The sequence below is a fragment of the Lithobates pipiens genome, unplaced genomic scaffold (assembly GCF_037356315.1).
Source record: "Lithobates pipiens isolate NorthernLeopardFrog02 unplaced genomic scaffold, aLitPip1_a1.2 Scaffold_14, whole genome shotgun sequence".
In the NCBI taxonomy this organism is placed as follows: domain Eukaryota; kingdom Metazoa; phylum Chordata; class Amphibia; order Anura; family Ranidae; genus Lithobates; species Lithobates pipiens.
Genome location: NW_027507728.1, coordinates 3749615 through 3776002, shown reverse-complemented (window position 1 = coordinate 3776002; position 26388 = coordinate 3749615). Strand labels below are relative to the sequence as shown.

Below are 26388 nucleotides of genomic sequence, written 5' to 3'. Positions count from 1 at the left end.
GCGGCTCTGGCATTCCGGCCGGAGAGAGCGTCGTGTCAACATCTCCTGGAGAAGAAGAAGAAGAACGGAAGGCGGCGACAGCGGCGACAGAAGACCGGGCCACCGCCTGCAAAAGAGCTATAAGAAGGCGCAGTGGCCCGGCAGAAGAACCGAAGAGGGGGACAAGACCCCCGAAGTCGGGAGAAGAGGCCGGCGGCGGGGAGTAAGAAAGCCGGACTCCTCCGCTAGTAAAAGAGCTACAAGAAGATAGCGGAGGAGTCCGGCGAGAAGACCCCCGAAGACGGAAGACCCCCGGAGCTGTGCAATAAAACATTTTTTCTCGTGTGTTGTGTTTTTTTTTGGGTACTTTTATTTTACAGGTGAATGGGTAGGGGTACATTGTACCCCATACTCATTCACATAGGGTGGGGGGCCGGATTCCGATAAGCCCCCCGCCCGCAGACCCCGACAACCAACGGCCAGGGTTGTCGGGAAGAGGCCCTTGTCCTCATCAACATGGGGACAGGGTGCTTTGGGGTGGGGGGGCCGCGCGGCCCCCCCCTTCCCCAAGGCACCCCCCATGTTGAGGGCACGCGGGCTGGTACGGCTCAGGAGGGGGGGCGCGCTCGCTCGCCCCCTTTCCTGGCCGGCCGGGTAGCGTGCTCGGACAAGGGTCTGTTGTGGACTTTGGGGGGACCCCCACGCCGATTTTTTTTTTGGCGTTGGGGTTCCCCTTTAAGTCCATTCCAGGCGGCGGAGCCCGCGACGTCTCCGTCGCGGGCCCCGCCTACCTTCACACGCGCTCGAAATGAGCAGACTTTCCTCCGAGCGGCAACAGTTTGCTCATTTCGAAAGTAGCCTACACACTGGCGGACTGTTCGCTCAAACCAAGTTTCAGCGGACAGTTTTTCGGAATTTCCGAAAGACTTTGTCCGTCAAACTGTCCGCTGAAAGCCCACACACGAGCGGACTGTCCGCTGAAACACTGTTCAGCGGACAAAGTTGGGCAAACAGTCCGCCCGTGTGTACGCGGCCTAACTCTCCAATATGCAATTTTAGTATGGTGACTGCACAGACTATACACTGCACTAACATCCCCTCTGCCTACGGCAAACTAAGTTCTGATTGGCTTCTGTCGGTTATTGGATAAGCAAGCACCGTATTTATATATTTATTTATTTTTCTCTATTTTTCTGGTTAGTCTATTGTCACCATTGGAGCTGCCGTTGGAGGACTGTTTGGAGGCTGGATGGTGGACCGACTAGGCCGAAAGGTCACGCTTATGATCTGCTCTATCCCATTTGTTTTGGGCTTCACCTTGATCATATCCGCACAGAATGTCTGGATGTTACTGGGGGGACGACTGGTTTCTGGGCTGGCCAGTGGCATAACTTCATTGGTAGTACCTGTAAGTTTCCTCTCATATTATGTAAAGCAATGAAGACACCTTTAAACGTAGTTCAGGAAGCAGTCAATCTAATTTATGATCCAGGACAGCAGTAGAATGGGCTCAGAAAGGTCAGATACTAGCTGCTCCTGGGATTTGTAAACTTTTTTTAGTCTTGTGTGTATGAGCATCTTAACCTCCCTGGTGGTATTATGATTAGTTCTGATTTTAGGTGCTGAAAGCGGTACAATTATTTTGCATGGAAATTTGGCGTTTTATATTGTAGGCCTGCAATTCTTAGGAATAACTCTCTTAAATCTGTTCAAACCAGAGTCTAGCAGACATCCCGGGTATGATAAAGTTTATAATAAATAATAATAAAAATTATTCAATAATGTAATCAAATCCAAAAACACTGAAATTTGCTCATTTGCAGAATTGTCGCTGTCATTAGATTTAGTGTTTGATGACGAATTTCCCCACAAATCACTATCGCTCAATTCTGCAAGTGATTATAATTTATTATGGCTGTTTTCTAGTTGGTCTAAAATCACTTTTGACATAAAGGTACACTTTTTGGTTGCTATGGACAATCTCCAAATTCCAGGCAGAAAAAACTATAATATAAAAGTGCATACAGGGTACTGGACAGACCACTAGGGACAAAGGGGGTGTGTAATTTTTTTTTTATACAGTACTGTAATCTGTAAGATTACAGTACTGTGTGTTTTTACTTTTTTGAATTTGGCGCCGATCTCCGCTCCCGTGCGCCGTAACGTCGCAGGGAACGGAGCTCAGCGGGACTCCGGGCACTGTGTGAATCGAGCGGAGGACAGCTCGATCACACAGCGCGGAGGACATCGCTGGATCCTGGGGACAAGGTAAGTAACTTCTCCCTGTATAAAGCAATGCGATCCCGAGTCTGGCTCGGGGTTACCGCTTATGGTACTGAAATCCCAGCCCGAGCCAGACTCTGGTTAACCGCCAGGGAGGTTAAACGGACAGGTTACCTTTTAGGCTAAATTTATTTTTAATACAATATTTTTAGGGTTATTGTCAGGGAATTGCTCATGCATTTAGAATGCCTACAAAATGCATATGTTGTATGTGTGCATACGTGCACCTATTTGCAAAAAATATATTTTTGCACATCCATTTTGTGCATAAAAGTTTATAACAGTTTTGTAATAAAAGTTAAAGTGGTTGTAAAGTCAGAAGGTTTTTTTTTATCTTGATGCATTAAGCATCAGCCCCCCAATACCTACTTACTTGAGCCCTGGGACTCTCCTTCTGATTGGCTGAGACACAGCAGTGTTTCCATTGGCTCACGCTGCTGTCAATCCAAGTCAGTTTGCCAATCAGGAGAGAGAGGGGTGGGGCTGAACCATGGCTCTGTGTCTGAATGGACACAGGGAGCTATGACTCTGCTCGGTTGCCCACATAGCATTTTATGTGGGGGCACTCGACAAGAGTGAGGGACCTGAGAAGAGGAGGATCTGGGCTGCCCTGTGTAAAACTACTGCACAGAATAGGTAAGTATAACATGTTTATTATTTTTAGAGAGAAAATGAAACAAGACTTTACAATCACTTTAAATTGATGAAAAAATAGCATCATCCAAACCCATTTCACCCTTCAGTGAATTAGGCTGTATATCTGTTAACTGCAGTACAGCCTGTGTAAAGAGGTCCTGCACCTGGCAGGGTTATTTGGTTATAAGCAACAAAACGACCTTCACTTAGAGGAAAAATAATTATCCTTTAAATTGTGTGTTGAACAACTCACAGGATTGTACACATCAATACTAACAGATCTATGGTAAAAAAAAAAAAAAAAAATGTGTTGCGCTGTCACTTGTATAACAATATTATATCAATCCAATATAAACCAAATTTTTATAAAGTGCATCAGTGCTGAATATGACAATTGATATAAAATTTCATCAATGGTAGATTAAAGTGCAGTCATCGAAAAATAAAGTGCAAGTAAAATTGTTAAAAACATTCCAGGAAAAAAGTAAATATTGTGATAATCCAAATGTGCCAAATTAATGACTTGATAAATCCTCCAGTGGCAATCGCCCAGTGCACCCCTTTTCAGATCAACAAATATAGCCTCTTACCAGAATATTAGACACCAATATAGGTCAATAGTCGCCTTAGTGAACTTCACATCTTACTTTTAGGTCTGGGCTACCTCAGCGTTTTCAACTGCCCTTTGATGGTATTGGTAGGAAGCACCACATAGACTTCTCCTTAGCAGTATTTAGATCAGATAAACGGCATGGACTGCCTCATAGAAGACTTCTGTTAGGACGAAACATACGTCAGGCAAGGCATAGGAAATAGCGGTAATGTCAGCACACCTGCGTAGGACGGATTGTATATTCCAATGCTTGTTTTATCCTTGCTGCTGTATGTAGAATCTTAAATATTTCTTCATTTACATTAGATGTTGCGTAATGAGTCTTTCCTCTTCTTGTTGCCATGCCATTTATCTGGTCTGAATCCTGCTAAGGAGAAGTCTATTTGGTGCTTCCTGTGAATACCAGGAAAGGGTGGTTGAAAACTCAGAGGTAGCCCAGACCTAAAATGGGAAGCGTAGCTCACTAAGGCGACTATTGACCTATGTTAGTAGGTATGCACCAAAATTTTAAGAGCGAGAAAGAGCGCACACCAGCCCTAGTGCATTAACGTTTATTAAACTTAGTATAAGATTAAAAAAGCCAAGTATATCACTCACAAACAGCCGATTTGGTAGTTGCATTGACAATTAAAGCCTCCACGGCTGCCTCCTTCCCCGATTTCAAGCTCCCTGCAGCGGCTGACAACATAGATGACCAGGCACTCACTTCGCCTGCTTGCTGCAGGTACGCTGTCCCTCTCTCCACGCCTCACACGTACGGACCTGCCGGCTGTGGATGACGTCACTCGCAGCGGGGGGCGGATCTATCGGCGTGTGTGCTGGCTCTAGCAGACTGTTTCCATGACAACATGTTTCGGAGGCGTGGCCTCCTTCTTCAGGTGCCGCCCTAGTGTGTGTTTTACAATGTAAATACGCTGACACCCTCCCCACCCTCCCCGCTAGTGCCAATCACAGGGAGCTTAATATCTGGGGGAGGGGACAAGCCCATCTACCAAACAGGAAGAGCAACTCGGCTGTTTGTGAGTGAGATACTTGGCTTTTTTAATCTTATACTAAGTTTAATAAACGTTAATGCACTAGGGCTGGTGTGCGCTCTTTCTCGCTCTTGTACTCTTTAGGATTGTCTGCCACCCAGTGGACCTTAGTAAGAGCAGCAACGCCCAGAGTGGATGTAACAAACATATATATTGTTTAAAAGTATTCTGGAGGAACTGGACAGGATGGGACAGCGCCGTGCTTGATATATTTGCATCTTTGTATGCGCCAAAATTTTGGCTGACAAAACATATCGGCCGGAAAGGATGTTTTCGGCACATTGCCGAAAGAAAAAAATTGCCGCTAATGGTGCCGAAAATTGTGCATGCGCAATAGCGGTGCGCGCACCGATGTGTGACATCACGCACGTTCCTCGTGGTTAAGACGCTGGACTCGTGAGCACGTTCCCTGCGGTGGAGACGCTGAGTTCGCAGGAGTTGGGATCACTTTCCCCACGTACGTTCCACGTGGTTGAGACGCATTTGTGACTCGGGAGGCAGCTGCATTGGAGAGTGGGCACCATCCCTCCTGGATGGCTACTATTCGCCGGTGAGCATTCTCTTTAACTACTGACAGTGACAAACCATCTAGTACTAGTATATAATATAAAATACAAATTTTGCTATTGAAATCGAGCTATTCAGCTGTATGTGTACTTTGTAGTATTCTAGTTAGTACTACTTCTTCTACTAGTTCTTCTACTACTAAACTAACAGGCCATGTAATAAATAATTGCATGCATAATAATAAAAAAAAAAATATATATATATATATATATATATATATATATATATATATATATATATATATATATATATATATATATATATATATATATATATTTTTTTTTTTTTTTTTAAGGTACTACTTATATAGCTCTGTCAATTTTATATAGCATTCAGTTTTTATGTTATACTATTACTACACTGACGAGCACATTCATTTTTTTTAAACATGACAGCATGCACTATGCAGCAATATACTGCTGAATATATATATATATATATATATATATATATATATATAATAAAATATAATCACAAATGGCATGCAATCAAATTCAATATATACTTTGGTACAAGTCAGATGTACTGCAGTGCATGGCAAGAAAAGTGCACTGTTAAAATAAAGATGGGTCGTTGGGTTTAGTGTGTGGGTTTTTTTTTTTTTTTTTTTTTTTTTTATAGCTGCTTGGGGTTTAATTTTTTAGATTGAATTTATACTTACACTGTAAAAATAAAACAAGGCAGAGGGCTTCCTGGCCTAGTACATTAAGAAAGACCTCTCTTTGTTAATATGGTAACCTAAGTAATATACAACAAACCAACAGGTGCACGCTATCAACCTTGTCGTCAAAGTAAGCTTCTAGTCCACAATACTTCACATCATCTATAGCCTGGGACAACTGGAAAACCCAACAGGCTAACATGTTTTGAGGACTTGCCTTGCCTCGTCTCCTCAGAGCTCTGGTTCTAAGGAGGAGGCAAGTCCTTGAAACACCTTAGCCCTTTGGGTTTTCCAGTTGTCCCACTCCCATTATGTGATGTGAATGATGATGTATCGTGGACTGGAAGCTGATGTTTTACTTTGACAACAAGCTTTGATGCAGAACTGACGGCTTAGTAGTATGATGTGTATAATAGCCCGTGCGCACTCTGTCTTGTTTTATGGTTCTTCTATTTTTTGAACAATAAACGGTGCAAATACCGTACGTCTACTCAAACATAGAGGCTTAGTCTTTGGCATTTTTATATTATGCCTGGTTTTACTTTTTTGTCAATATTAAAATTTTTTATTTTTTTATTAATTATTGTGCAGCAGCATATGTGTACTGTTACTGTAAAGGCCCATACACCCGATCAGACTTTTTGACAACAAACATGCAAATTAGCTGTTTTAAGGCAACATCCGACCGTGTGTACGCTCCATCGGACAAACTTTTTCGGTTTTCATCTGACTTTTGTTGGCTGTGTGAACGGACAAACTTTTTGAAAACATAAGTCTGATGGAGCAAAGTTCGATTGTGTGTACAGAAAACCATGGGACTTTTGTACAAAGTACAAACACGCATGCTCAGAACCAATGCAAAAGATCAGACAACAATACAGAAGTTGATCAAAGGGTGGCGCCGGAGAAATTGAACGTCGTCTTTTGAAGTGTCATCAGTACTTTGAAACGTCACTACGTTGGTGTTTGTTGCCTAAAAAGTCAGATCGTGCGTATGCAATACAGGAAAGTTTGTACAAAGTCCGATCATGTGTATGAGGCTTAAAGTGGGTGTCATAATGTAGAGTATAAGATTTCCTATCATTTGAGCCCAGTCTTGCCACAAAGAGTTATTCCATCTCTGAGCAATCCTCTCTTATTGTTCAGTGAGATAAATCTTGACAAACAAAGAAAAACTTTGTCAAATCCTCCTCCTTGCTGTGAGTGACAAGTGATTTACATATCTCGTTCACTAGCCTAAGACATTCATTATTTTTTTTAATTCCCTCCCACTTTCTTCTGCTGCTCTGCCAGAATTGGATGTTCCCCACCTCAGCATCATTTGGCTGGATTTGGCTTTTCACTGGATGTTCAAGATCATAGCAGAAGTTCAGTGTAAGAAATACACAGGAGAATATGCATATTGCCAAGGAGAGTGTAGAGGTGAGCGGGGAGTCTACTGACATCACGTCTCCACCCACCAAACTCCAGACAACAGACCCGCCCGCTGAATCTGCAGTTTTTAGGGGTCTCCTAGCAGGCAGAGGAGACACATTTGACAGGATACATGCAGGAGGCATGTATATCCTTATAGATAACCCCAATGGCAGTAGTTTAGAAAGGATGACATTGGGTTTACATCCACTTTAAGGCTGCTTTCACACTGGGGCAGTATTCAGGCGTTACAGCGCTAAAAATAGCGCCTGTGTAACGCCTGAAAAAAACCGGCCCCTTTAAAGTCGGAGGGCTTTCACACTGGAGCGATGCGCTGGCAGGATGGTGAAAAAAGTCCTGCTAGCCGCATCTTTGCAGCGGTGAAGGAGCGGTGTATTCACCGCTCCTATACCGCTCCTACCCATTGAAATCAATGGGACACCGCGGCAATACCGCCGGCAAAGCGCCGCTGCAGCGGCGCTTTGCGGGCGGGTTTAACCCTTTTTCGGCCGCTAGCGGGGGTTAAAACCACCCCGCTAGCGCCCACAGACCGCCGCTAAAACGACGGTAAAGCGCCTTTAAAAATAGCGGCGATTTACCGCCGACGCTGCTCTCGCCCCAGTGTGAAAGCAGCCTAAGTTAAGCTACTTTATTTCATTTTATTTTTTATTTTCTGTGTCCGATTTATGTGGGTTACGTTTATTAAAGAAAGTACTTATTATACTTTACTGGATTGTACTATTTTTATATTCATAAAATTTATGATAATTAAAAGTCGAATATGAATAATAACAAATATAACACAATTTTGAATTGTTATATATCAAAAATGTTTTATTTAAAAAAAAATTTTTTTTCGGTATCTGTATCGGTTTTTGGCCTAGTGTATCTTCCATTTTTGGGAACCAAAATTTCCATTCAGTGCACCCCTATATATTAGGTCTAATATTATGGTAAGAGGCTATATGCACTGATGCACTTTATAAAAATATGGTTTATATTGGGTTGATATAATGGGGTTTTTTGGTTCACAGTAAGTAAAGCAGTTTCCATATTTGAACCCCAGCTTTGCCAACTGTAGCAAGGCGCAGTATAGGAGTTGCATCATGTCACATTACTCGTTCAACTTTCACACTAAATTAATTAAACAAATTTAGGTCTATATTTAGGAAAAAAAATCAAATTGTTATGATAAAGAAAGTTAGAGCATTTGATCTTTTTGTACCGTCGCATTTTATAGAACTCCATTGGAAACCTCAGTGGCCCAGCTGGTTCATATTTATTTTATGATAAAACTGTTTACAAAATGTCTCCATACTCTGAAATAGTTATATCAGAAAAGCTATCCTTGTACCTACAGTGTCTTTTCAAAAAGTATTCACAATCTTCAATTTTCCAAATTTTGTCATGTTACAACCAAAAATATAAATGTGTTTTGTTTTATTGGGATTTTATGACCAACACAAAGTGGTACATAATTGTGAAGTGTCAGGAAAATGATAAATGTTTTTTTTTATTTTTCTTTTTTAACAAATATGTGAAAAGTGTGGCGTGCATTTGTATTCAGCCCCCTTTACTCTGATACCACTAACTAAAATCTAGTGGAACCAATTGCCTTCAGAAGTCACCTAATTAGTAAATAAAGTCCACCTCTGTGTAATTTAATCTCGGTATAAATACAGCTGTTCTGCAAAGCCCTCAGAGATTTGTTAGAGAACCTTAGTAAACAAACAGCATCATGAAGGCCAAGGAACACAGCAGACAGGTCAGGGATAAAGTTGTGGAGAAGTTTAATGCACATCCCAAGCTTTGATCATCTCATGGAGCACTATTTAATCCATCATCCAAAAATGGAATGAGTATGGCACAACTGCAAACCAACCATGACATGGCTGTTGACCTAAACTGACAGGCTGGGAAGGAGAGCATTGATCAGAGGAGCAGCCAAGAGGCCCATGGTAACTGGAGAAGCTGCAGAGATCCACAGCTCAGGTGTCCACAGGACAACTATTAAGCCTTGTACACACAGTCGGAGAATCCGTCGGAATGTGTCCTATCGGACCGTGTTGTCGGATAATCCGACTGTGTGTGGTATGCATTGGACTGATTCCGTCGGAATATCCGTCGGACCCAATTTTCCAACTTGTTGGAAATATTTCCCGACCAACTGGTTCGATAGGACATACTCCAATCATGTGTAGAGAATTTTGATCGGACCAAGTGCCACGCATGCTCAGATCAAATTCCTACATCAAAGCTATTGGCTACTAGCCTGAATGTAGTCCCATCGTAACGAAATTACGTCATCACGTTCTAAAAAGATCGGATTTTTCGACAACTTAGTCCGACCGTGTGTATGCAACAGTTTCGGACAAGATCCGACTGACAAAATCCGACGGATTTGGTTGTCGAAATGTCCGACCGTGTGTACAGGGGCTTAGTCATGCACTCCACAAATCTGGCCTTTATGGAAGAGTGGCAAGAAGAAAGCCATTGTTGAAAGAAAGCCATAAGAAGTCCCGTTTGCAGTTTGAGAAAAGCCATGTGGGGGACACAGCAAACATGTGGAAGAAGGTGCTCTGGTCAGATGAGATCAAAACTTTACTTTCTGGCCTAAAAGCAAAATGTTGTGTGTGGTGGAAAACTAACACTGCACCCTGAACACACCATCCCCACCATGAAACATGGTGGTGGTAGCATCATGTTGTGGGGATGCTTTTTTTCAGCAGCGACAGGGAAGCTGGTCAGAGTTGATGGGAAGATGGCTGGAGCCAAATACAGGGCAATCTTAGAAAAGAAACCTGTTTTAGAGTCTGCAAAAGACTTGAGACTAGGACGGAGGTTCGCCTTCCAGCAGGACAACAACCCTAAACATACAGCCAGAGCTACAATGGAATGGTTTAGATCAAAGCATATTCATGTGTTAGAATGGCCCAGTCAAAGTCCAGACCTAAATCCAATTCAGAATCTGCAGCAAGACTTAAATTGCTGTTCACAGACACTTTCCATCCAATCTGACAAAGCTTGAGCTATTTTGCAAAGAAGAATGGGAAAAAATATCTCTCTCTAGATGTGCAAAGCTGGTAGAGACATCCCCAAAAAGACTTATTTTTTTTTTATTTTTTTTGAGAACGGTGGTTCTACAAAGTATTGATGCAAGTCACACTTTTCACATATTTATTTGCAAAAAAAATTTGAAAATCATTTATCATTTTCCTTCCACTTCACAATTATGTGCCACTTTGTGTTGGTCTATCACATAAAATCCCAATAAAATACATTTACGTTTTTGGTTGTAACATGACAAAATGTGGAAAATGTCAAGGGGTATGAATACTTTTTCAAGACACTGTACTTTACTTTTCTTTCCAGTCCCTAATGTCCTACAAAGATATGCAGTAAACAAGCACATCTGCAGGATACCTGGGGATACCATCTTTTACACAACAACAGAACTGCAGAATGCTTCTCATTCACTCAAGATATTCATCTAATTAATTGTCAGCCATTCCTGCTTTTAGGCCGGGTTCACACTATAGCGATGCGGGAACGCCGCGAATCCGCGGCGTTTACCCGCATCTCACACCTCCCGCCGGCAGTTCACACTGCCCTATGCGGACGGCTGGGAGTGTCAATATTATGTTAATGACACCCCCAGATCCGTCGGCATATCGCAGTGCGATCTGCCGACTCGCACAGGAATCGGATCGCATGGTGTGAACCCCCATGCGATCCGATTCTGTTGCGGACCCAAAAAAGGGTCCCGTGCGAGTTTGCTGCGGGAGCGCTGCGAATTCAGCCATACTATCTGTATGGCTGAACTCGCATCGCTACGGAGATCGGATGTGATTTGCTGTGTGAATCACATCCGGATCTCCCCCCGCAGCGGTGTGAACCCAGCCTAAATGAGGAGGTTATTTTAGGACTGCAAACTGCTGACAATGGTCTGCTAGGAACTGTGAGCACCTAAACAGCCAGTGTCATTGTGGCGTTATAATCTGGGATGCAAACCAATGAAAAGTAAGGCCCTAACACATATGTGATAATTACATGTCTAAAAGAATTCAAATACAATCCAATAAGAGTCCAAAGGTGAAATAAAAAATTTATTTATAGGATCTGTTAATAAATATTACACAGTAAAAAAAACAAAAAAAAAAACAAAAAAACCTCCAATCACCATGCTCCTGGTCTTAAAGGGGTTGAAAAACCTCCTGTCATGCTGGAGCCCCCCTTTTTACTTACTTGAACCCGGTCTTTCCAGTGACTGGGATGAGGACTAGGGCTGCAACTAACGATTATTTTCATAATCAATTAGTTGGGCGATTATTGTTTCGATTTATCGGTTAATAACCTTAAAAAAAAAAAAAAAAAAAAAGTGGGTCAAATTGATGTTCATTTTCAACCACAGTGACGGGAAAATTTGAAAATAGAAAACTTCTTCGTCAAAGGAATTTTCAGACAGTGTATGTGTTTTTTGTTCAGAAATGAAGTGAAAATTTAAAACAAATTCTTTCAGTGAATGTACAAAGATTTTTCATCTGAATGATGATTTTTACATGTAGGAGAGAAATGTCAGAATTGTCCTGGGTGCTCCAGAACGCCTGATGGCGCTCCCTGCATGTTAGGCCTCTGTATGTGGCCACTGTGTAAAAGTCTCACACATGTGGTATTGCCGTACTCGGGAGTAATAGCAGAATGTGTGTTTTGGGGTGTAATTTGTGGTATACATATGCTGTGTGTGAGAAATAAACTGATAATATGACAATTTTGTGAAAAAAATAAAAAAAGTTAAAAAAATCTTGATTTTGCAAAGAATTGGGGGGAAAAATGACAACTTCAAAAAACTCATCATGCCTCTTACTAAATACCTTGGAATGTCTTCTTTCCAAAAAGGAGTCATTTGGGGGATATTTGTACTTTTCTGGCATGTTAGGGTCTCAAGAATTGAAATAGGTCGTCAGTACTTCAGGTGTGATCAATTTTCAGATATTGGCACCATAGCTTGTGGACTCTATAACTTTCATAAAGACCAAATAATATCCACCAATTTGTACTTATTTTTTCCAAAGATATGTAGTAGTATAAATTTTGGCCAAAATTTATGAAGAAAAAATTACTAATCTGCTAAATTTTATAACAGAAACAAAGAAAAATTCATTTTTTTACCGAATTTTCGGTATTTTTTCTTTTATAGCACAAAAAAAAAAAAAAAAACGAGCGGTGATTAAATACCACCAAAAGAAAGCTCCATTTGTGTGGAAAAAAAGGACAACAATTTCATATAGGTCCAGTGTTGTATGACTGAGTAATTGTCATTCAAAATGTGAGAGCACCAAAAGCTGAAAATTGGTCTGGTTATTAACCACTTCCCGACCAGCGCACGACGATGTACGTCGACAGAATGGCACGGGCAGGCATATTGGCGTACAGGTACGTCCAATATTCAATGCCGCCCTGCCATCAGGAGCGCACCGCCGGCGGCGCGCTCCCACGCCGGTCGGGACCCCCGTGAGTCCGGTCGCGGGACCTGCGGACTCGATCGCCGCTGGCATCCCCGCGATCGTCTCACGGAGCGGCCGAATGGAGGAAATGCTGTGTAAACATTTCTCCATTCTGCCTAGCAACTAGTGACGCTGATCTCTGCTCCATGTGATTGGAGCAGAGATCAGTGTTCACTAAATGAAAGCCCAACCCCCCACAGTTAGTAACACACCCCTAGGAACACTTAACCCCTACACTGCCACCCACTGGTTAACCCCTTCACTGCCAGTGTTATTTACACAGGAATCGCTGCATTTATATAGCAGTGATTACTGTATAAATGACAATGGTCCCAAAAATGTGTCAAAAATGTCCGATGGGTCCCCCACAATGTCGCAGTCACAATAAAAATCGCTGATCACCGCCATTACTAGTAAAAAAAATAATAATAAAAAATTATTAATAAAAATGCTATAAAACTATCCCTATTTTGTAAACGCTATAACTTTTGCGCAAACCAATCAATAATCGCTTATTGTGTGTTTTATTTTTTATTTTTTATTTTTTATTTTTTTTTTTTACCAAAAATATGTAGAAGAATACATATCGGCCTAAACTGAGGGAAAAAAATGTTTTTTATATATTTTTGGGGGATATTTATTATAACAAAAAGTAAAAAATAATGCGTTTTTTTCAAAATTGTCGCTCTATTTTTGTTTATAGCGCAAAAAATAAAAACCGCAGGGGTGATCAAATACCACCAAAAGAAAGCTCTATTTGTGGGAAAAAAAAGGACGTCAATTTTGTTTGGGAGCCACGTCGCACGACCGCGCAATTGTCAGTTAAATCGACGCAGTGCCGAATCGCAAAAAGTGGTCTGGTCTTTGACCAGCAAAATGGTCCGGTCTGAAAGTGGTTAAGGGTGTTTAGGTGCCCAGTGGTCAAAGGTGCCTCAGATACTCCTCATAGAAGTGCTCCACCACAAAATGTACAAAATGCATTCTTACATACAGCATCTATGATATGTGCCTTTGATGTCATAGGGTACCACCCTTTTATGCACATTTGTTTTCACAATGTCCCAGCTTGATAATATATGGGAAACAACCACCAGCTGATCTCCTCAAACATCAATAACCGAGACCCAGGGAGAGATAATAATCCAGGATAGTGTGATACCAATTTATTTAAAGTCAAAACAAGAATTTAAAAATATAAATTTACCACTGTCATTTAAAGATGGTATAGTCAGCACCAACACAACTGGCCTGTTCGATTATCCTGAACATCATCCCGGTCCGAGCCGGCATGCGTCCCAATTGGCTGAATGTTCAAACCAGAAATGGCGCCACAGACGCGCATTTATGTCATTGCATGGAATACCCCTGTGTTATGACGGAAGAAGCCCTCTCTCAAGTACCATTCTGTCTTGTAGGTATATATATCGGAGACTTCCCACCCTAGAGTTCGAGGCCTGCTGGGCTCTTGTGTGCAGTTGATGGTGGTCACTGGAATTGTTGGATCCTACATTGCAGGTATGAGGTAGTGGTGGACTGGAGGAAGCAATATTTAGTGTGTCTCATTGTCTGCAGCAATGTATCATGGTTTCCTGCAGGAATGTTCCTGGATTGGCGCTGGCTTGCTGTTCTCTGCTCAGTGCCACCTGTCATTATGGCACTATTTATGATCTTCATGCCGGAGACACCACGGTACCTTATCAGCCAAAACCAGAGGGCCGAGGCCTTGTCTGCGCTCCGATTCCTGCGGGGGCCAGATGTAGACCATGAATGGGAGTACCGGCAGATTGAGTCCAGTGCAGACCAGAAGGTAGCGTTTTCTCTGTGTGTCTTTGTGATCCATGAGAAAATTGTTATTAATTTCTGACGTACGTAATCATCCACTTTTGTGTCCATCCAGGAAGGTAGTCTGAAGGTGGTAGAACTCTTGAATCCATCCATTTATAAGCCATTCCTCATTGGGATTTTCCTAATGTTCTTCCAGCAGTTCACTGGCATCAATGCAATTATGTTCTATGCCGACATGATCTTCGAAGAAGCAAATTTCAAGGTTTGTGGTGCCTCCAGGTGTACAGTAATTAAGATTGACCACACTAAATATCTCCATGACTGTTTCTCAAAAATATTTTTCAGAACAGCAGCCTGGCCTCTGTCATTGTAGGGTTGATCCAGGTGGTGTTCACGGCTGTGGCGGCGCTCATCATGGACAAGGCAGGAAGAAAAATTCTATTAATTATTTCAGGTATATTCACTTTGTTCTTTATATGGAATGGTTCCAATACAATCCAGCCTTTGCGACCAGTAATGAGAACACTGTGCTGTGTAAGCAATACTACTGCCAAAGAGACATTTTATTCCCGTTGACAGCAGGTACTCTATTCACCTCTCTGGTACACACTTTGCTTGTAATAACAATACTTTACCGACTGTTGCTGTGTAGATATGAATTTCATATTTACTGGTTGCAGTCAGCAGCTGCCACTTGAAGCTGCAGCTCCAAGTTTTTTGACATTAACACCCCTTTCACACCAGGGCGTTTTGCAGGCACTATAGCGTTAGAAATAGCGCCTGCAATCCGCCCTAAAGAAGCTGCACCATTGTTTGTTTACAGCTCCTCCACCACTGCTCCCCATTGAAATCAATGGGGAAGTGCTGTAATGCCGCCGGCAAAACGCTGCTATTGCGGCGTATTGGCCGCGGTTTTAACCCTTTTGTGGCCGCTAGCGGGGGGTAAAAGCGCCCCGCTAGCGGCCGAAATGCGCCGAAAATCTGCCGCAAATCCGGCGGTAAAACGCCGCTAATAATAGCGCCGTTTTACCGCTGACGCAAAGGGCGGTGTGGTGTGAAAGGGGTCTAATAGTAGGAGATCAAATTGCACATCTAAATGATTCAAGCCAGAGACTTGACCTGTATAGACTATATAAAAGTCTGGGTTTTCTTTTAGAGAACCTGTCCTGTTTGCAATCTAAGGGTCAGAAAGCATCCTGTGGAAATGTATGTTTAAGAAAAAAAAATATATAATTTTTGTACTTCTAAACCACAAGAAAGTCTGCTTGTTTGCTTTACCAGTGGCTGTAGCTACTTGTGGGCGTGTAAAACCCCCATCTGCTTCTGACATAGTTTCTGTGGCAGTTAAAGAGTTAAGAATAGCAGGTGCTGCAACAACCGGCAGCTGGAGATTGGAAACTTCACAGATCAATGTACATCCAGCACACCATGGATCTTCAAGTAATGCCCAAAGGTTTTATTCTAAGTGATCACATTACAGCAGAAGAATGCAGTGTTTTGGGGCTGCACAGGACACTTTTGTCAGGCAAGTGATCGTGCATAATATGCCTGACAAAGCCTCATGGCCCCAAGTGTTAAATTAGGACAGAGGAACTGAAATTTAAGTTCTGGTAGGGGAAGGCTTGAATCTCCCTAGCTAGAAAAGGCTCGGGTCACCCAAACCCTAGGTCCAAAGAGAAGTGGGGTGCATAACTTGGAAGAACTGCCAGGGCAGACATCCACCTCAAATAAGCAAGGGCTGCCCAGGAGGAATTCTGAGGAAGACTGATTCACCTCCAAGGTGTGAGCAGCGGTCCCTGCGCCCGTCTGATGGTTGGAGGGGAGAGAACACTGATTCCCCTGCAGAGCTAGAGAACTGACCTACGATGAGCTCTCTTGCTTAGTGTGGTCAGTTTTTAATAGTAAACGCTTTAAGTCAGACCTGGCTTTGACTCCCCTTCAGACTACACTGCTGTTTAGCAATGTGACCTGCTCCAGGGTCTGCCACAATATGTGAATGGATGGAGGAAAATATCTGTACATGGATGAGGTTGTCCCTGCATTTCGCCCTCTTGTAAGAATGTTCCCTGTGTTACTGACAGAGCATGGTTCAAAGCCACAGCACCCCGATTGGCTCAGAGTACTGCCCTTTGCACTCCATTTTTTTTACAGGAGGCTGATATTCAGGTACTTATGCTAGCTGTATGTAAAAATACATTTAGTAATTCCTTTGTATTAATGCACATCTGGTTTAATTCTGTATTTATATCTTCCCGGAGCTCAGCTTCACAATAAAATTGATCAAAAAACAACATGGTGATGAGTGTTATGCCACGTACACATGATCGGACTACCCGGCGGACTTAGTCTGGTGTCCTATCATATACTGTCCCCCATCGGATAGTGTCCGCTGTGTACTGCGAAGCGTGGCGAGCCCGCGAGGGGCCCTCTAATTTTCCTAACCCTATGTCCGCTTGGATGGTGGGGCTACCACCTCCACTCACGGCGCACGCGCCGTTAATCTTCGGAGATTTTCCGAAGCTTCTTCTGCTCCGTACTGCCCATGCGCAGTACGGGGCGGACACTATATAATGGCAGGACACTATCTGCCAGAACACCGGCGGAGGTCCACCGGACTTTCCGAACGAGCGGACCTGCCCACATACGACTGGACTTTTCCAGCGGACAGTTCGCCGGACTACGGCGGGAGTCCGCCAGACTTTTCAAATGAACGGACTTGCCCACACACGGCGTAAAGTCCATTCATTTTGAACGTGGCTCCAGGTAGACGGAACTAGCGTAGAAAATCAATGTCACCACCTCCATCGGCGAGATTGACACCTCGCTAGCCCCGTCACCTGGTATGGATTTAAAAGGGAACCCCTACGCCGAAAAAAACGCTGTGGGGGTCCCCCCCCAAAGTCCATAGCAGACCCTTGTCCGAGCACGCAGCCCAGCCGGTCAGGAAAGGGAGTGGGGATGAGTGAGCGCCGCACCTTGTCCCCATGTTGATGAGGATAAGGGCCTCTTCCCGACAACCCTGGCTGTTGGTTGTCGGGGTGTGCAGGCGGGGGGCTTATCAGATTCCTGGAGCCTCCTTTAATAAGGGGGCCCCCAGATTCCCGGCCCCCTACCCTATGTGATTGAATATGGGGTACATTGTACCCCTACCCATTCACCTGGTGAAAAAAAGTGGACTCCTCCGCTATCTTCTGCTCTTTTGCTAGCTCTTTTACTTTAAGCATAGCCCGGCTTTCTCCTTCGTAGCTGCCACAGTTCGGGGTCTTCTTCCGACTTCGGGGGTCTTGTCCCGCTCTTTGGTTCTTCTTGCTGGGCCTCCGCTTTCTTCTTCCAGTTCTTTTACTATGGACTTTGGGGGGGGACCCCCACACAGTTTTTTTTTTTTTTTGGTGTAGGGGTTCCCCTTTAAAGCCATACCAGGTGATGCCGATGGAGGCGGCGACATTCACTTCCTTCGCTAGTTCCGTCTACCGGAAGCCACGTTCAAAATGAATGGACTTTTTCTCCGTGTGTGGGCAAGTCCGTTAATTTCAAAAGTCTGGCGGACTAGCACACAGATGGGCGGATTGGTCCGGCGGACAATTTTGAGTCAAAACACAATTTGATCGTGTGCACGCGGCATTAGTTTTGATGTAGCTGTTCTGCCCTGGTAGGAGGCTTCTCTGTTGCCCTGTACCTCCAGTCTCCCCTCTCCCACCATTCTGCTCTGACTGGTTGTTCAACTGACACACTGTCTTCTTCCCCCCTTCAGGTACCATCATGGCTGTCAGCGCCACCCTGTTTGGGGTGTACTTTAAAATTATGGAGATGCATGCGCAGAATGCCTCCAGTGTCCTGCCTGTGACAGCTATGCCGGGTAGCACAGAAGAGCAATTGGCATGGCTGCCTCTGGCCAGCATGGCCCTCTTTATTTCTGGTGAGTATTCGTCAATTGAGGCTTCATCTGTGCGTATACTGGACAATTTACCAGTCTAGGGCAGGTAGAAATCAGTAGGCAGAATTCTGTAAGTGGTCACACTGGCATATTTAAAAAAAATGCTGCAGTTGTTTCAAGAATGATATATACATGTTGCTAAGAGTACAGGAAGTGCAATGGCATTTTTGTATTCCCCCCCCCCCCCCCGCCCCTTAGTTTCATGTTGAAATGCAGATTTTAGTTTCATAATTTAGGATGAGCATTAGATTATTTTGTTTAGTATTTATATTCTCTTTTTTTTTTTTTTTATTTTAACTATCTATCTATCACACACTTTTGCAATGGAAAGTATTCCGACCCCCTTAAATTTTTCACTCTGTGATGTTGCAGCCATTTGCTAAAAGCACTTAAGTTCATTTTTTGCCTCATTAATGTACACACAGCACCCCATATTGACAGAAAAACACAGAATTGTTGACATTTTTGAAGATTTATTAAAAAAGAAAAACTGAAATATCACATGGTCCTTAGACCCCTTTCACACCACACCGCTGATAGCGTCGGCGGTAAAACGCCGCTATTTTTAGCGGCGGATTTCGGCTGCTAGCGGGGCGCTTTTACCCCCCCGCGCTAGCAGCCGCGAAAGGGTTAAAACTGCCGCAATGGCGGCGTTTTGCCGGCGGCATTACAGCTCTGCCCCATTGATTTCAATGGGGAGCAGCGGTGGAGGAGCGATAAACACACCGCTCCTTCACCGCTCCAAAGAAGCTGCTGGCAGGACTTTTTTCTGACGTCCTGCCAGCGCACCGCTGTAGTGTGAAAGCCCTCAGGGCTTTCACACTGCACACAATGGTGCAGCTTCTTTAGGGCGGATTGCAGGCGCTATTTCTAACGCTATAGTGCCTGCAAAACGCCCTGGTGTGAAAGGTGTCTAAGTATTCAGGCACTTTGCTGTGACACTCATATATTTAACTCTGGTGCTGTCCATTTCTTCTGATCATCCTTGAGATGGTTCTACACCTTCATTTGAGTCCAGCTGTGTTTGATTATACTGATTGGACTTGATTAGGAAATCCTCACATCTGTCTATATAAGACTTTACAGCTCACAGTGCATGTCAGAACAAATGAGAATCATGAGGTCAAAGGAACTGCCTGAAGAGATCAGAGACAGAATTGTGGCAAGGCACAGATCTGGCCAAAGTTACAAAAAAAATGTCTGCTGCACTTAAGGTTCCTTAGAGCACAGTGGCCTCCATAATCCTTAAATGGAAGCCGTTTGTTATGACCATAACCCTCCCTAGAGCTGGCCGTTTGGCCAAACTGAGCTATCGGGGCTTGGTGAGAGAGGTAAAGAACAACCTAAAGATCACTGTGGCTGAGCTCCAGAGATGCAGTCGGGAGATGGGAGAAAGTTGTAGAAACTCAACCATCACTGCAGCCCTCCACCAGTCAGGACTTTATGGCAGATTGGCCTGACGGAAGCCTCTCCTCAGTGCAAAACACATGAAAGCCCGCATGTGGTTTGGTTAAAAAAAACACCTGAAGGACTCCAAGATGGTGAGAAATGAGATTCTCTGGTCTGATGAGACCAAGATAGAACTTTTTGGCCTTAATTCTAAGCGATATGCGTGGAGAAAACCAGGCACTGTTCATCACCTGTCCAATAAAGTCCCAACAGTGAAGCATGGTGGTGGCAGCATCATGCTGTGGGGGTGTTTTTCAGCTGCAGAGACAGGATGACTGGTTGCAATCGAGAGAAAGATGAATGCGGCCAAGTGCAGAGATATCCTGGAGAAAACCTTCTCCGGAGTGCTCAGGACCTCAGACTGGGCCGAAGGTTTACCTTCCAATAAGACAATGACCCTAAGCACACAGCTAAAATAACGAAGGAGCGGCTTCACAACAACTCCGTGACTGTTCTTGAATGGCCCAGCCAGAGCCCTGACTTAAACCCAATTGAACAACTCTGGAGAGACCTAAAAATGTCTGTCCACCTATGTTTACCATCCAACCTGACAGAACTGGAGATGATCTGCAAGGAGGAATGGCCGAGGAGCCCCAAATCCAGGTGTGAAAAACTTGTTGCATCTTTCCCAAAAAGACTCATGGCTATATTAGATCAAAAAGGGTGCTTCTACTGAATACTCGGGACCATGTGTTATTTCAGTTTTTCTTTTTTAATAAATCTGAAAAAATGTCAACAATTCTTTGTTTTTCTGTCAATATGGGATGCTGTGTGTACATTAATGAGGGGGAAAAAATGAACTTAACCACTTCAATACCGGGCACTTAAACACCTTCCTGCCCAGACCAATTTTGAGTTTTCAGCGCTGTCGCACTTTGAATGACAATTGCGCTGTCATACAACACTGTACCCAAATGAAATTTTTAGCATTTTTTCCCACAAATAGAGCTTTCTTTTGGTGATATTTGATCACCTCTACGGTTTTTATTTTTTGCTAAACAAATAAAAAAAAAGACCGAAAATTTTGAAAAAATAAGTTTTTTTTCTTTGTTTCAGTTGCAAAACTTTGTAAATTTAAGTTTTTCTCCTTCACTGATGGGCACCGATGAGATGGCACTGATGAGGTGGCATTGGGCACTAATATGTGGCACTGATGGGTGGCACTGATAGGTGGCATGGATGGGCACTGATAGGCGGCACAGATGGGCACTGATAGGTGGCACGGATGGGCACTGATAGGCAGTATTGTATTATATTTTACTGATGGATGCCAATCGGTGCCAAACAATGCATGCCAATCAGTGATGCCCATTGTGGGCACTGCTTGGCATCCATTGTGGGCACTGACTGGCATCCCTGGTGGTCTAGGGGGCATACCTGGTGATGGGCATCCCTGGTGGTCTGGTGGCGTCCCTGGTGGTCCAGTGTGGGCATCCTCCGGGGGGGTGGAGGGCTGCACTGATAATCGATGAGCACATACCCCCCCCCCCCCCCCCCTGTCAGAGGAGCAGCCGATCGGCTATCCTCTACTCGCGTATGACAGACACGAATGAGGAAAACCGATCACCGGCTCCTATTTACACTGTGATCAGCCGTGATTGGACACGGCTGATCACGTGGTAAAGAGTCTCCGTCTGAGACTTTTTATCGAGATCGTAGTTGCGGGGTGTCACTGACACCCCGCAACAACGATCGCCGCGATGCGCGCCCCGAGGGCTCGCAGTGGCTCAAAATCCTGAGGACGTCATATGACGGCCGGTCAGGATTTTGAAACCACTTTGCCGCCGTCATTTTGCTATAGGGCGGGCGGCAAGTGGTTAAATGATTTTAGCAAATGGCTGCAATATAACAAAGAGTGAAAAATTTAAGGGGGTCTGAATACTTTCCATCCCCACTGTGTGTGTGTGTGTATATGTATATATGTGTATGTGTGTGTGTGTATATATATATATATGTGTGTGTGTGTGTGTATATAATGTATATATTACACAATTATAAATAATATATCTCCTCCAAAATTAGAGAACAACCTATAATTTCCTACATTTCAAGAGCAATTTTGTTAATATATGTAAATCATGAAATATGCTTTCGAAGCGCAGAATAAAAAACTTCAATGAGATTGAAAAAGAGAACATTTGATCAAAATTGGAGAACACTTTCAGATACCTCCCCAGTTATTGGAGTTAATCTGGCACCTTGTGCTAATTTCTTTATCCGACAAACCCTATTTACTTGGCAGCCTAACTTTCCATTTTTCACTGGTTTTGCAAACGGTGAGCCGTTCTAAAGTGACTGAAACCCTCCGGCAGCAGGTTGTCCAGATAAAGGCCAAAGGGATGACCCTTATGCCTCATACACACTATCAGTTTTTCTGCTGAGTTTTTCCATCAGGTTTACCCAAACCATGTAGTACAAGGGCCTGCCTGATAGGATACAAATGGAAACTCTTAAGGTTTGACCTCATATTACATGGTTTTGGTAAATCTGAAGGAAAAACTCAGCAGAAAAACTGATGGTGTGTATGGGGCTTTGGCCATAGCAAGAGAAGTTTGTCGTTCCAAATCTGTGATGTCTAGATTTTTGTATCTTTAAAACGTCACAAGCATCATTTAATGCCCCCAAGAAGGTTGGTCGTCCAAAAAAAGACAAATGCAAGAAGCGACAAAGGATAATGCGCATAATCGCAATGGACAATCCGTTCAATACTGCAGCTGCGGTTGCTCGCCAGTTCAGAGCTGAACATAGTAAGGATCTGTCTTGTCATACATTGATGGGAAAACATTGTCATCAAACTGAGGAAGGACTGAACCCAAAGCGTGTAAAGGTGGAGGGGGAAGCGCTATGGTTTGGGGGATGTTTTCTGCAGCAGAGTTGGGCAGCTACATGGCAGAGTGAATGCAAATGTTCTGATAGAACCTTCTTCGACAACATGCGGTGCCTTCCCTGTGCTCATCACCCAGCCAGCAATTTTCATGCACGACAATGCCCCGTCACACAGCAAAACAGGTAAAGCAGTTTCTTGAAGCTGAAAACATTGAAATAATGAAATGCGCTGCCCCGAGTCCTGATCTAAACCCAACAGACAACCTCTGAAAAATCCCTGAACTGTGGAAGAGACTGTAAGAAGAATGGGGAAAAAAATGACACCAGAGCAGTGTGAGAGACTAGTGATGTCCTGTGAAAGCAGATGTGCTGAAGTCATTCAAAGCAATGGCCCCCCACTTCCTGCTAATTGTTGATTTTTTTGTAACCTTCAGATATTTTAGTTGTAAGCTTTCTCCGTGCTGCAGTCATTGCTGTTCTCTAATTTTGATCATTGTGTTTTCTACAAAATACATATTAAAATTTTTTTTTAAGTTCCTTGGTTATTTTGAAAAACAGTGTTCTATTTGCATGATATAGCCACAACAAAAATTCCATCAAATGTTGAGCAATGAATATTACATTATTTCTGAAAATAATAAGTGTTCATTGATCTCTAATTTTGATCTCCAGTGTATATTTAACAATTTTGAATAATAACTTCACCCCCTTGGAATTCTCCACGATGGCCTTTAAATTCCATCTAATATGGCTGGTGGTTGCATCATAAATATAAGCTGTTTTCAGTAGTGAGAGACATGAGTGCAGTTCCAAAAGTACTAGCATCAATCTTTCCTATGCCTGCCCTCCCTGAAACCCATCACCACTTTAAAGTCCTACATTTGTCACTCTCTCAGCACCACCATCATCTCCCCTTCCACTACTTAGCTCTCTGCCAGCAATCAAACCCTTACACCCCCCAACATGCTTCAACTACTTTGCAAGTACTACGTCCGCCATCTGTTCCCCCTACTCTGATAGCAACAGATAACTTGCTTTTTGTACAAACTCCCATTCTCGCTTTCAACATTCTTCCACCTTGCACCCAACACCAATCAGCACACCTGTACACTCCACTTCCACCATCGCACCTGCCTGCCGACTCGCCCTGACTAGTGTTCCTGACCCTTATGGCAAGGCTTGCATGGTCGAGCCTGACCTCCATTGTCACCACTGCTCAATTTGAGAAAGGTCAGCAACCCGACTTTAAAAACGTATTTTAATATATAAGAGTAGAAGAAAATCCTACATAAAGAGAAATCTGACGTGTTTCATCCCTTGCGGGCTTTAGTCACCACCACACCAGTTGCCCCTTTTTCATCAACTCCCTGCCTTAACCACCATCCAGTGGAAGGAATTGCGGGGGTAATGTCCAGCAGGAGTAAGGGGGTAGGTAGGCATGTGTCCCCAGTGGGAGGGATGAGGGGAGTTCTGTCGTCCCCATCCGTTTCCCCCCATGTGGGTGGGGGTCATTACAAATGGAAAAATAAAATTCAGATTGGTCTGATAGCAATCCTTAGTGTTTGTTCTATGTTTTGGGTTCTCTGCAGGTTTTGCAATCGGCTGGGGTCCCATTCCCTGGCTGGTCATGTCTGAGATCTTCCCTCTGCGTGCAAGGGGTGTGGCCAGTGGAGTGTGTGTCATTACTAATTGGGGCTGCGCTTTCCTGGTGACAAAGGAGTTTCAGGACATGATGGTAGGTTTGCTGCTCTAGTATTATACACTGTGAATTACTGTATTACCTTTAGTGTAGTCTATATTTTACTTTTTAAGAACAAGGTATTAACACCTTTCTATAAGCTATTTTATCTTTTGTAATTGTGGGTTGAGGAGTAAAGCAATTATTTTTATTCAAAAGCCAGAAAGGTATAATAAACAGTAGTGATTTAAAAAAAAAAAAAGCTACTGTACATTAATTAGTCCATATTTTTTGAGGATTTGTGAAATATTAAGGATGTTATTACAACATTTTATCTATAAACGAAACCAGTAAATCTTATTGATGCTGAATGCCAAGCTTTACTTGGGGGGGGTGAAATGTGCTTTTGAAAAGTTAGAGGTAATAGTAAATGACATTTAGCTAGGAAAAGTCATGAGATATGTTCAGATCCTAGTCCTGACACACCTGAGCTATGCCAGGAAATGTTCATTGCACAAAGTCAATCCTAAGTGGCCAAGGCATTCGCTTCCCTGCAGTAACGCCTATAAAAGTGGTGTAAATTCAGCTTGTGGGGTGGGAAATGCCTCGACTGCTTATGATTGGCTTTGTGCAATGACCACTTCCTGGCAGGATAGCCATGGTGGCTTCAGACTGGGATCTGAACATGCCTGAGCTCATCCTCCGTTGTGCTGCATGCTGATGTACAGCACCACCAGTTACTTAGCACTCTGGTTATCATCTAACTCAGCCGTGTATGTGGGGTTTGGATGACGCGGTCTTCTAACAGTCCTCTCTTTTGGCAGGATTCTCTGACTTCCTATGGGACATTCTGGTTATTTGCAGCTCTCTGTGCCCTCAATGTTCTTTTTACGGTTCTTTACGTCCCAGAGACAAAGGGGAAAAGTCTGGAACAGATTGAATCTCACTTTCAATCTGGACGGGGCACAGCAAGATTTGGATCATTCTCCAATACAATACAGTAACTGTAAAATTGCTACCTGGTGGAAGGTACTGTTACTTTACAAAGATTTATTTCTTCTGAAAGGATATTTGAATTTGGGCTGCCATTAAAAAACGTATTTGCCCAACTCGTCTGGAGTCAGCTGCACTGAGCGCAAAGGATGCCTTTTGTTTTGGTTAAGGGTGGCTACCTGCAACTTTTTTGGAATAAATATCACGATGACGCAATGAAGAATATATTACTGAGATATGTAGCATCAAGACTTCTTATTGGACCATAAATTCATTCTTATTCTTATGGCTGGAGTGGGGAGAGCCATGCCAGTCAGGCTCCACCCACTCTGAAGCAGAAGGTATGATAAGCTAGAGCTGCTGATGGCAGAGCCAAAAAAATCCAAATAAGTGTTTACCTCCACCTCTGTGCTTCTTCTTACAGCTTCTCCATTCATTGTGGAGGGCTTGTTGCTTCTGCTTTATATTAAGGTATACTTGGATTTATTATAGATCGGAAAAGTTCCAGGATACGTGTGACACTCCATGTTTGGAACATCTTTGTGCACTAATGACACAACTGCTGTGTGCAAACCTCTCTTCTACATGGCATTATTGTGGTGGGATTGCTTCAGTTGTTGTGTGTTTGTTTGCCATTTGCAATGTGTGTTATGTGTTTTTTGCTATAAATGTATATTTTTTTGGTACAAAATTAAATAAAAACCTCACAGAAAAAGCATGCACATGATCTAGATATATGTTCTAAGGATGATAAACAATAAACACAACAGATATACTGTAGACCTTTCAGCAAACTTTATATGCGTGTCCCAAGAGACTGATATGATTGTTCACGTCTGAAAAGTTTTTACTGCACACACTGACCCCAGTGCTGGTGTTTATTAGTGCACCCACTTACACCGATACTAGGGATTATTAGTGCACCCACTGACAGCGATGCTGGGGTTTTAGTGCGCCCACTGACAGCGATGCTGGGGTTTTAGTGCGCCCACTGACAGCGATGCTGGGGTTTATTAGTGCACCCACTGACAGC

The 26388-nt window shown here is 43.4% G+C and overlaps 1 protein-coding gene across 1 annotated transcript; it reads left to right on the top strand.

The window, feature by feature from the left end:
- Nucleotides 1–1180: 1180 nt before the first annotated feature.
- On the top strand, nucleotides 1181–26073 carry SLC2A8 (solute carrier family 2 member 8; the record flags this gene model as incomplete). The annotated part of the gene is given in 8 exon segments (XM_077479190.1): nucleotides 1181–1387; nucleotides 14106–14205; nucleotides 14286–14497; nucleotides 14588–14737; nucleotides 14821–14929; nucleotides 18227–18391; nucleotides 24274–24419; nucleotides 25187–26073. Coding segments are annotated over 8 exon segments (1269 nt in total), but the record flags the coding sequence as incomplete, so codon positions are not given.
- Nucleotides 26074–26388: the final 315 nt, after the last annotated feature.